Raw genomic sequence first — 12,790 nt, forward strand, 5'->3', positions numbered from 1 at the left:
TGAGCTCACTTTGTAGCCCAGGCTGGTCTCCAACTTGCAACGATCCTTCTGCCTCAGCCTCCCAAGTGCTGGGACTACAGGCGTGTGCCACCACACCCGGTGATAGTAATATTTTTTAAGTGTATTGGTACACTTCAGGTATACTTACTGACAACATTCATCCTAGGGAATTTGTACATGATACAACTTGATATGACTTGATTCTTTTCTCCCGCATTCCCCTGTTCTCCCCTAAACCCCTTTTGCCCTCCTTATTAACAATGAAGTTTTGTTTCATTGTTTTTCTTTTCTTATTTTTTTCTTTTCCCCCTCCCCCTTCCCTAGTTACTCTTCCCATTTGAACATTTTCTTTGTATTTACATTATCTATTATATATTTTCAGAGGACAGTAATTCTTTTTCTTCTTTTTTTTTTTGTCTTTTTGAGACAGTGTCTCACTTTGCAGTTCAGACTGGCCTTGAGCTTGCTTTGTAGCCTAGGCTGGCCTTGAACTTGCAGTGATCCTCCTGCCTCAGCCTCCCGAGTGCTGGCATTACAGGCCTGTGCCACCACACCTGGCTTTTTTTTTTTTTTTTAACAGGGTCTTGCTATGCAGTTCAGCTGGCCTTGAGCTCACTTTGTAGTCTTGGCTGGCCTCGAACTCGGGCAGTGATCCTCCTGTCTCAGCTTCCTGAGTGCTGGGATTACAGGTGTGTGCCCATCTGGCCCAAGGACAGTAATTCTTAAGACCATGTCAAGTTATCTTTTCTTTGAGGATGCTAGTTAATGACGTCAATAAAGTCAAATCCAGAAATCATTTTTACTTATTCTGGTATCAGATATGCCAATATCTGGCCTACTTTATTGGTATTGTAGATGGTCTCATAAAATAATCCAGGAGTTTGGGAAAACCTTTGCAAAAGTGTTAGTGAAAAAAAAAATTTTTTTTTTTTGTCTTTTTTTGTCTTTTTTTGAGACAGGGTCTCGCTACGCAGTTCAGGCTGACCTTGAGCTCACTTTGTAGCCCAGGCTGGCCTCGAACTCGCAACGATCCTCCTGCCTCAGCCTGCCGAGTACTGGGATTACAGGCGTGCACCACCACGCCCGGCGAAAAAAAAAATTTAAAAAGTGACTTATATCCCAGCACTCGGGAGGCTGAGACAGGAGGATCCCTGTGAGTTCAAGGCCAGCCTGGACTAGGGCTACAAAGTGAGTTCAAGGCCAACCTGAATGGCATAGTGAAACGCTGTCTCAAAAAAGACCAAAGGGGAAAAAAAAAGTGAAGTATATTGTTTATTTGTGATTTACAATATAGCATTATGGGATGCATATAGATAATAAAGTGGTTATTATAGTGAAGAAGATTGCCATCTCTTATCTGAGTTACAGAGTAGCTACATGTTTTTATTTTGTCTTTTTGAGACAGGGTCTCCCTGTGTAGTTCAGGCTGGCCTTGAGCTCACATTGTAGCGCAGGCTGGTCTGGACTTGGAAGGATCGTCCTGTCTCAGGCTCCCAAGTGCTAGGATTACAGGTGTGTGCCACCATGCCCGATGCTGCATGTATTTTTTTTTCTTGTTTTTTGAGCCAGGGTCTTGCTATGTAGCTCAGGCTGGCCTCTGAACTCTGGCAGTCCTGGCTCAACATCCCTGAGTATGGGGATTACAGGCCTGGGCCATCACATTTATTTATTTTTTAACAAAAATCCTTAATACAATATAATTTTATTAACTTTACTTTCAGTGTTGTACATCAGATGTTTACCCTAAACATATACGTATTTTTGGGGGGCGGGGGAGGTGTTGAGACAGGGTCTTGCTCTGTATTTCAGACTGGCTTTGAACTCACTGTGTAGTCCAAGCTAGCCTTCACAGCAGTCCTCCTGCCTCAGGCTCCCTGAGTGCTGGGATTACAGGTGTGTGCCACCACGCTCGGCTCAAAAATTTTTAAAGTGAGATGAAGTGCTTAATATTAAGATAGAGCACAAGGACACCCATCTTTCATTAATCTGACTTCAGTTTCTTCTGGTCTTTTTTTGGTGTATGTGTGTGGTACTGGGAATTGAACCCTGGGCCTTTCCTTCTCTCCTTTTTGTTTTTAAGACGGAGTCTTGCTATATAGTTCAAGCTGACTTTGAACTTACTGTGTAGCCTAAATTTACCTACTGATCCTCCTGCCTCAGAGTCCCCAGTGCTGGGATTAAAGGCGTGTACCACCATCTCCTGCTGACTGATTGAATTTTAATCTGTCCCTTTGACCTCTATGTTCTTACGCTAATTTGGGAAAAATGACAACCCAAGGTTATCTTTTAGGGTGAAATTAAAGGTATTGACTGACTAGTGTGAGTTTCATCTACAAACAGAAAAAGCAATTGCAAGTTTAATCTTAATGTGAAAGTAAATGGAGTTGGGCAAAGTTTTCCTTTTCTTAGGGATCTGATGAAATATTTTGATTTTTGAGAGTTGGTAGAGCTGGCAGTGATTATCTCAGCACACTAGTTAAATACTTAACATTATTTTCATACCAGAAGAAATTTTCATGATCCATTTGCTTGTAGTGAGTTTTTCTTAGTGTCACAATAATTTTGGCTACTTTAAGGAATACATTAAAAATAAGGCTATGTATCTATTCTTAATAGATCAGTGTAGTATAGTAGAAAATAATACAGTAGTAGTCTGCTTGGATCCACTGTAGTTTTTTTGTTTTGATCTTGTTATATTTTGCAGCATTGGGATTGAGCCCAGGGTCTTCACACTGAGCTACATTCCACTGCCCTTTTTATTTTTTTATATTGAGACGGGGTCTTGCTAAGTCAGTGAGGTACCCAGTCTGCACCTGAACTTTACTTATTTATTTATTTTTGGTACTGGGAATCGAATTCTGGATCTTGGGCTTACCAGGCAGGTGCTCGTGCCACTGAGCTATATCTCTGGCCCTGGACCTGAATTTTATTTTATTTTATTTTATTTTTTTTTCCGGTACTGGGAATCGAACTCATGACCTTGCACTTGCCAGGCAGGTGCTGTGCCGCTGAACTAAATCCCCAGCCCCTGGACCTGAACTTTAAAGAAGGAAAATAACTAGCATTCTCATGATCCAGAATATGATTTTTTTTTTCCAAATTTTACGTGAGTATTTTATTATGTTTTTAATTAGCTATAGTTGACAGATTTGATAGAATAAAATGTGTACAATCCATGTGAAACAAAAGTAAGAATGAACTGCTGTGAATCCATTTATTTAGATCACAAGTCTTTCTAAATGGGATTATTTTGTTTTTTCTGTATTTTGGGTACTTACCACAGTGCTTGGGAAACAGGCCTTCAAAAAAGTTTTTTAAATAAATAAATAGAATAAACTATGGTAAGGACTGAAATAAGAGACTGTGGAATATATATACTGAATTGAGGTAGTTTGAATTTTACACAAACACAGAGTAAAAGTCCAAAGTTATTTTCTTTGCTTTTTTAGGGAACATGGAAATGTCTGAAAATTATGATTCTTTATATGTCATGCAGAGCTATGTTTACTTTAGACCTGGGATGGTTAATTTATATTGTAGAATGGTAACTGTTTTACTCCACTAATTCAAGAACAAGATTCTGCCCTTGTAGATACTTTGCCACTTAGTTCTTTAACCTACCAAGTGTTAACCTGCTCTCTGTTGCAGTTATTAAAATAATTAAATGAGTCTTTGATTCCATATGGAATTTAACAGTGGATATGTGTGTTTGTGTAACTGTATATGTGTGGTGTACACACATAAATAGTGAAGCTGTATAAACTCTCCAGAAGAAAAGCTTTAAACCAGGGGTACTCATATGCACACAAAACCATCTCCAAAATTCTAACAAAGAATTCTTACAACAAAAATTCTACATATGGAAAAGTTACACAGATCTGGATAGTGTAAAGTATATAAAAATACATTACCTTTTCGTGACAGAATTCTTCCTCATAATGAGTTACACCAAGAATAGACAGTTTGTCAGCAGTTCAAAAGGTTGTGCTGGTGCAAGGCTGTTTAAACTCAATTACAATTTGTATTACAGTTTCTCAAAAGACAGCAGATACTTTGCATTCATCTTTTTTTTTTTTTTTTTTTGTCATTTTGTCTCTCTTTTTTTTGTCTTTTTGAGATAGGGACTCTCTATGCAGTTAGGCTGGCCTTGAACTCACTTTGTAGCCCAGGCTGGCCCTGAACTCGTAAGGATCCTCCTGCCTTAGCCTCCCAAGTGCTGGGATTACAGGCATGTGCCACCACTCCTGGTACTACATGTTTTTTTTGTTGTTGTCTTTTGAGCCAGGGTCTTGCTGTGTAGCTCCGGCTGGCTTTGAACTCACTGTGTAGTTCAGGCTGGCCTCTGAACTCTGGCAGTCCTCCTGGCTCAACCTCCTTGAGTACTGGGATTACAGGCCTGCACCACTATATATATACGTGTGTGTGTGTGTGTGTGTGTGTGTGTGTGGGGTGGGTGGGGGTGGGTGGGTGTATACACCCACACCCACACACATACATACATATATACACATATATGTCTTTTTGAGGGAGGATCTCACCATGCACCTCAGGCTGGTCTTGAACTCACAACAGTTCTCCTGCCTCAGCCTCCCAAGTGCTGGGATTACAGGCGTGCACCACCATACCTAGCTCATTCTTATTTTTTAACAAAAATCCCTAATATAATTTTATTAACTTTACTTCCAACATTGTCTACCCTAAACATATACATACTATTTTTTGCAGGGGGAGGTGTTGAAACAGGGTCTTGCTATGTAGTTCAGACTGGCTTTGAACTCACTGTGTAGTCCAGGCTAGCCTTCACAGCAGTCCTCCTGTCTCAGCCTCCCGAGTGGTAGGATTGCAGGCTTGCGCCATCATGCCTGGCTTCCAAGCCTGATTGTGTAGGCTTATTTAAAGATGAGTTAAATTTTGTACATTCACATTTACTCTTTCTTTTCACTATAGTTAGACATATTGACATTTTCTTACATTAATTTTTGTTTGTTTAGGTAGTGGATTGAGCCCAAGGCCTGGACATTTAACCAGTAAACTACAACCCTAATCCCAATTTTTTAAAAAAAAACTGGTTTTGTTAAAAGTGCATAGTTGTAATCCTAGCACTCTGGGAAGTTGAGGTAGGAGAATCCCAAGTTGGATCCCATCCTGGGCAATTTAATGTAGCCAAGACCTTATCACCAAAAAAAAAAAAAAGTTGTTAATGATAGAAAAGCTTAAAAAATCAAGTGTTCTCTTGACAACTCTGTTAATTTTTAAAGAGAATTTTGCTTTTTGAGTAATTTCTTGGATAATTTTGCCCCCCCCCCAATTATAGTAACAACTTATCTATGTGCTAACATCCTACTGTGTTCATACTCTTCATTTGCTCTCAGCTCTGTGTATGTTTTCTGTCCTTGGCAGTTTGACTGTAATTATGTATTGATTTCACTAATTGTAGTTCTAATAGTTAAATATTTATTATTTTAGTGGTAGGGATGAAATTCAGGGCCTTGCATATATTAGGCAAGTGCTCTGCTACTGAGCTACATTTTTGCAGCCTTATAATTGATAGTAAAGAATTGCTTGCCAGCGGATGTGGTGGCATACACTTGTAATCCCAGCATTTGGGAGGCTGAGGCAGGAGGATTCCTGTGAGTCCAAGGCCCTGTCTCAAACAAAACAAAACAGAATAGCTTCCTTTCACTAATGGTATCTATTTTTGCCTCTATATGTAAAGATGTTCTGAGTGAAATAAAATGCTTTTTAAGAGTTTAAAAAAAATATTTGCTAAGGAGTCAACTTTGAGTGTCTTTGATAAAGAAAAACCAAAAATGGCTGTATGAGGCCAGTGCCTGAGATATTTTAGATTTGTAGCTTATCAGCTTCTTACCACTCTTTGTCTGAACTTTACTTTGGAGTTTCAGCAAGACTTCCTCTTTTCCTGCAGTAGGTGTGGCTGAGATTGCTGCTTTGATGTCTGGAGTAGAGTTTAGGGAGGAAAACCTAGGCCTTGGGTCACCCTTGTAAGTATTTGAAGTTATGAAAAGACAGTGGAGGAAGGACATTTAGAAAAGAAAAGAAGAAAAAAAAAAAGTCCTTAGACTGGGAGGAACCAGAGAAGTGCTGGCTGACTAAACGTAGGAGAAGCAGGTTACGGAGGAAGTGCATAGTTTTTCTTAGTACTTTTGTTTCCAGTTGGTTCCCTTGGCCAGCGTTGGCGCAGTGGGCCAGTACATCCTGTTTTATTAAATCCAAGGTTCCAGTTAAGTTTATTCTGTTCTGTTTAATTCTGACAAGTAGTGTTACATGTGCACGTTTGCTTGCTCACAAGGGGAAGTGTTTTACTAATAGCTACTGTTTTAACAAGTGCTTACTATTCTGTGTGCCATTCACTTGGCTTAGGGGTTTTTCATAGGGCATTTTATGCAGTCTCCACCTCAAATTAATGAGCTTTAAAAATCAAACAGGGGCCGGGTGTGGTGGCACAGGCCTGTAATCCCAGCACTTGGGAGGCTGAGGCAGGAAGAGCATTGTGAGTTCAAGACCAGCCTGGGCTACAAAGTGAACTCAAGGCCAGCCTTGGCCTCAACTTCGTGCTGACTCTCAACACAATTAAAAAAAAAACTTAACTATGTACATACACTCATACATATACACACATGGCTTAGTTCGTCTTGAAAGAAAGTTTGCTAAAATAGTTCTTTATCATCAGAGTGTGCCAACAGGCTTTTTTTTTCTTTTAGTGGGTGTGTTTTGTTTTAAAATATAAAAACAGCTAAGCATTGTGATACACTTCTCTAACCCTAGTTGGGGCAGCTGAGACAGGAGGCATATAGGTTCAAGGCTAGCCTGGGCAGTTTAGCAAGATCCAGTCTTGAAAATAAAAAGGACTGGCTGGGTGTGGTGTCACACACCTGTAATCCCAGCACTTTGGAGGCTGAAGCAGGAGCATCACAGTGAGTTCTGAGGCCAGCCTGGGCTACATAGTGAATTCAAGGCCAGCCCAAACTACACAGTGAGACCCTGTCTTAAAAAACAACAACAACAAAAATCTTGCAAGTTTCCCATAATAGATGTATAAGAAGTAACAGGAAACATCAGTAGATTACTGCATTAATAATAGTTGTAGGGGAAGATCTACTAATCAGTACTACAGTTAGTGGGTGAAACTTAAAAACAAGGTATTTATGGGAAATCTATAAAGGTTTATGGAAAACCCATTCTGTATTATGGGAAACCCATTCTGTATTATGGGAAACCTATAAGGAAGATTTTGTTTTTGGTGTTTGAAGTTGGGGCTGAGGTTTTGATAGTTGGGGATGTAGTTCAATAATAATTTTCTTGGGTGTAGAAAACATGAAGAGTCACTGTAAATTAGAAATGACAAAAAAGCTGAGGCAGGAGGATTGTTGCGAGTTTGAGGCCAGCCTGGGCAACAAAGTAAGCTCAAGACCAGCCTGAACTGCACAGTGAGACCTTGTCTCAGAAAGACCCAAAAAAACCCAAAGAAGTTAGAGGAAGTTCTGAATTGCATATGGAATGTAAGGTATAGTGGGATAATTTAGATAGTAGTGGTTACTTTTTTGTTTTTTTTTTTAGTGGTGGTGGGAGTTGAATAGCTACTGTAGCTATTCAACCAAAATAGTAGCTATTCAACCAAGGTCCTTTGCACCTAGCTACATCTTTTATTTTGAGACAGGGTTTTGCTAAATTGGCTAAACTGGGTTTGAATTTGTAATCCTCTGCCTCAGCCTCCTGAGTGCTGGGTTTATAGACCTGAACCACCATGCCTGGCTTTTTCTTTTTTTTTCACCATTTTGAGACAGTCTTGCTAATCAGTAAGTTGCCCAGCTATGCTTTTTTTTTTTTTTTTTCCTCTCCAGGCAGGTCTTCCTTTGTAGTTCAGATTGGCCATGAATTCCCAGTGTTCCCCAGGCTGACTTAGAACTTGCTACAATCCTCCTGCCTCAGCCTCCTGAGTGTTGGCATTACAGCTGTTGCACCATCACCCTAGGCCCAGCTGTGCTTGAATTTGAGCTCTTGCCTAGGCTCCTGTGTGCCACCATACCTGGCTATTAAAAGTTTTACTTCTTGCTTAAATGTAAATAAGGCTAATTGTAATCTAAATTTAAATTATGAGGGATGTTTTGCATTTCACATTTAAATAGATAGCATTTTTTAAAGCAATGACAATATTTGAAAAAGTAGAAGTGTGGGAGAAACTGGCTCTGCAGAGTCAGCTTGGGCAGAGAGAGGAAAAAGCAAAGATAAAGAATACTCTGGAGGATGCGGGGTGGGCTAGGGGTGAGCTGTCTTGCTGTAAACCAGGATATGCAGATAACATTTTTTGAAACTAAACCACAGGGCTGGGTGTGGTGAATCATGCCTGTAATTCCAGCACTCAGGAGGCAGAGACAGGAGAATTGCTGTGAGTTGAAGGCCAACCTGGGCCACGTAGTGAACTGAAGGCTGGCCTGAACTACACAGGGAGACCCTGTCTCAAAAAAAAGAAAAAGAAAAAAAAAATTAAACCACAAAGAAAGAAATGGAAAGTCATATATACCTTCTAAGCTAAAATTGAAAATCATATATACCTCCTGAGCTGGACAATTTAGGGAGACCTTGTCTCAAAAAAAATTATTTAAAATGCTGGATAATGTGCAAGTTTTGGGTATAATCCCTAGTATCACAAAGAAAAACAAATATCCTTTTTAAAGACGAGAGGCCACTGTGTTCAATTTTTTTTTTTAAGTAGGGGCAAAGTTTGGAAAGCAAAAGTGAAGAATGGGAGAGAAAAATTGGCTCTGCAGAGCAAGCTTGGGCTGAGTAAATAGAAAAAGAGGATAAGAGCAAATATAAAAGTACACGCTGTGTCTGCTCAAGGTCAGCCTAAACTGCATAGTGAGACCCCGTCTCAAAAAGACAAAAAACAAAACAAAAACAAAAAGGTGAATTATTTGAGTGTGGCGGTATAGGTCTGTAAACCCAGTCTTTGGGTGGCTGAGGCAGGAGGATGGTGAGTTCGAGGCCAGCCTGAGTACACACATGAGGAGTTTAAAGCCAGCCCGAGCCACGTAGCAAGACCCAGTCTCAAAATAACTAAGGCAAGCAAGCCAATGAAAATCCCACAACAACGTGCAAATCAGATTTTTTTTTTGTCCTTTAGAGTTGTTTAAAAGAACATATGGAAATTGGTCAGAGTGAGGAAGATCTAGAAGGGATTCCTCTGTAAATTATGGGCAGTCTGTTGTGTTCAGGTCCATGAAGGGAATCCCTGGTGATTTTTGTTTGTTTGTTTTTTAACAGTGCTGAGGATCAAACTCTGCCTTGAACATGCCAGTTAAGAGGTCTGCCACTGAGCGTGTCACTAGCCCTAGGGATATTTTCTGAGTTAGGCCTGGCAATGATAGATATACAAGCAGAGTCTAGTTCTCAGTGTTCTGAAGGGTACTTTTTTTTTCTTCCTATTACTAAGTTTGTTGGTACAGTTTGGATATCAGTCACATTTGTCATAGGGAATTTATACCTATACATGATACATCGCGCGTGTGTGTGTGTGTGTGTGTGTGTGTGTGTTTGAGACAAGGTCTTGCTATGCAGTTCAGGCTGGCCTTGAGCTCCTTTTGTAGCCCAGGCTGGTCTTGAATTTGCAACAATCCTCCTGCCTCACCTTCCTGAGTGCTGGGATTATATGTGTGCACCACCGTGCCTGGCAAGTTTATGATTTCATCATATTTCCAGGGTGATGTATTTGTAATACAGGCTTTCAGAAGTTAAGTGACATCCCCTAATCCTGTACTTGGAATTGAAGCCAAGTTACTCTATCACTGAGCGATATCCCCAATCCTTCTTACTTTTTGCATTTTTAGGAAGGAGATTTGTAAGTTTCTCAGGCTGTCAAGCTATAGACTTCCTGCCTTAGCTTCCCCGTTAACTATGATTACATGTATATGCCATTGCACCTAGCAAAATGGTATTTTTTGAGGGGAAAATCCCCAGCTAGATGATAAGAAAGGCTCATAAAAGTCCCTTCATTAGAGGATTACTATGAAATAATAATTTAGCCAGGCATGGTGGTGTACCCCTATACTCTTAGCACTTGGGAAGCTGAGGCAGGAGGATTGCTGCAAGTTTAAATGCATCCTGGGCTCCATAGTGAGTTTAAGGCCAGCCTGAACTACATAGTGAGACCCTGTCTAAAAAAGCCAAAAAAAATTTTTTTTGTGTGTGTTGGAATTTCAAGGAGAGACTGAGTTCATTGACTAAAACAGTGGAAAGTGTCTTTTTATAGAGGAGTGGGACTTGTTTGCTTTTTAGCATACATCTTTTGGGGTCTCTTTTTTGGGGGGGGTCTCAATGCATATCACTTCATTTTTCTTTCATTTTTCTTTGGAAGTTTACTTATCTTAAAGATCATGATTGGTATTGGCTGTCTTTGAATTCTGTCAAGTTCAGTGATTCCTTCATAGGGCTGCTATTGGTTTAGTTTGGTTTCTGAAAAGCAATGTATGATCTTTTCAGGATTTATAGTCTTTGTAGTGAGCTGTTATTTTTAGCCATGTGTTTACTGTAGAGCTTAGCATGTAGTATACATTTTATTAATGTGATTTTTTTTTTTTTTTTCTTTTTGCAGTGATTATTTATTCAAGTTACTTCTGATTGGCGACTCTGGGGTTGGAAAATCTTGCCTCCTTCTTAGGTTTGCAGTAAGTTGAAATTAAAATGCTTTTACTGTTAATGGTATAGTTAGTGATATGATTAATGCCATAATACTGTGTGTTTTCTAGGTAGACATAAAATTAAACAATTTTATTCAGAGTGAATTCACATATATATATATCTCTCAAAGCCTCCAAATATATGTTGCTAGTGGTATCTTGAACTGTTAAGTGTGTGTGTGTGTGTGTGTGTTTTTTTTATTTTGAAACAGTGTCTTGCTATGCAGTTCAGGCTGGCCTTGAACTCGCTATAGTGCCTAGACTGGCCTCATCGTTATCCTCCTGCCTCAGCCTCTCAACACTGGGATAATAGGTGTGTGCCACCACACCTAGGTGGATTGTTAAATGTTTTTTTTTTTGGGTACCAGAATCAAAATATTGCTCTTAAAAGACATTCACCTTAATAAAAAAAAAATTCACCTGGGTGTGTGTGTGCACACCTATAATCCTATGGTGAGTTCAAGGCCAGCTGGAACTACCTGGTGGGACCCTGTCTCAAAAAACCAAGGAAAAAAAATTCTGCAAACTCTGGTTATTAAAGCATCTATTATGTTAGTGGTTCATTCTGATTAGAGGCAGTGAGATAGAGGGGTAATAGTTGGCCTTTGTTTTTTTTGTTTGTTTGTTTGGTTGGGTTTGGTTTTTTTCCCCCGGTACCAGGAATCGAACTCACAACCTTGCACTTGCCAGGCAGGCGCTGTGCCGCTGAGCTAAATCTCCAGCCCCTAGTTGGCCTTTGTTGAGAGTGATATTTTAAAAATGTTTTTAAAATGTAATACTGCTTATTTAACTTCAAAAATATTTCAGGATTTCAGACAAAAAAATTAACAGAATGTTGCAAATTGTGTTTAATTACAGAAGGTTCTTGAACTTTCATCGATGCAGTGGCTCTTTGCTGAGAATGAATGAAGGGAAGAATTCTACAGTTAATATAAAAAGAGTAAATTGCTGGGTGTGGTGGCACACATCTGTAATTTCAGCACCTAGGAGGCTGAGGCAGTAGGACTGAGTTTTGAGGCCTGCTCAGACTACGTAGTGAGTTCAAGGCAAACCTGAACGGCAAAGGGAGATCCTGTCTTAACCCCCCTCCCCCCAAAAAACAGTTTAAATCTGCTACACTTTACATTTCAGTGCTCATGACAGAGCAACATAATGAAATGTGTTCTTTTCAAATTCTTGTTCCTTGAATTTTCTAGGTAACATGAATTTCATGCAAAAATCAAAAAAATTTCAATCTTTGGCATAAATGGGTTAACTAAAAAAATTTCAAGCACTTCTCATGCCAATAAAGAAATCTTAGAGGGGGCTGGGGATATAGCTCAGTGGCACAAGCACCTACCTGTCAAATGCAAGGTCCTGAGTTTGAGTCCCAGTACCAAAAAAAAAAAAAAAAAAAAAAGTCCCCTTGTTTCGGAAATCTTAGAGAAACCTTCAGGATAGATTTTAGTAAAGGAAAAGGTGCTGGGACTCTTGGCCCAGACTTTTTGGACAGTGGTATAGTGTTGTGTATGTTGAGACTGTTGAAACTGATAAGTAACTTTTGGCATGATAGAATCTGGTTTCCTTCATGCCTTTGTTACTTACCGTTAAGTTTAGCATGTTTTCACTTTGGTCTAGATTATTGATTCTCAGAGCATGGACCAAAGACTCCTGGGGGTAGCTAAGACTCTCACAGGGAGTCTCTTAGATCAAAAGTGTTACACATGATCGTTGTTGTCATCATCATATTAATATATTTGTGTTTAAAAGTAAGTACTATAGGGGCTGGGGATTTAGCTCAGAAGGCAAAGCGCCTGGCTGGCAAGCGCAAGGTCGTGAGTTCGGTTCCCGGTACCGGAGAAAAACAAAAAAAAACAAAAAAAAACAAAAAAAAAAACCAAACAAATAAAAGTAAGTACTATAGAGTGAATCCAGGGTCTTCCCAAGCTGGACATTCACTGCCACTTACACTCCAGTCCAAAAATAAATATTTAATTAGGAGTAATACTAAGACAAAAGACATCTGCCCTTTCACTGTTATTTGCTCTGATGGTTCAAAAACAGGGCTGCTACTGCCTTAGTACATGTATTTTTTTTTTTTTTTTTTTTTTTTA

General features: G+C 39.5%; 1 protein-coding gene across 1 annotated transcript in view; it reads left to right on the top strand.

Annotated features, from left to right (window-relative positions):
• Rab1a (RAB1A, member RAS oncogene family) overlaps positions 1-12,790 on the top strand; it is a 27,785-nt gene that overhangs the window by 2,767 nt on the left and 12,228 nt on the right. Inside the window, 1 exon segment of the mRNA XM_005385692.2 lies at positions 10,613-10,685. Coding sequence (XP_005385749.2) covers positions 10,613-10,685 — 73 coding nt within the window.

The sequence above is a fragment of the Chinchilla lanigera genome, unplaced genomic scaffold (assembly GCF_000276665.1).
Source record: "Chinchilla lanigera isolate Chin_1 unplaced genomic scaffold, ChiLan1.0 scaffold00023, whole genome shotgun sequence".
Classification (NCBI taxonomy): domain Eukaryota; kingdom Metazoa; phylum Chordata; class Mammalia; order Rodentia; family Chinchillidae; genus Chinchilla; species Chinchilla lanigera.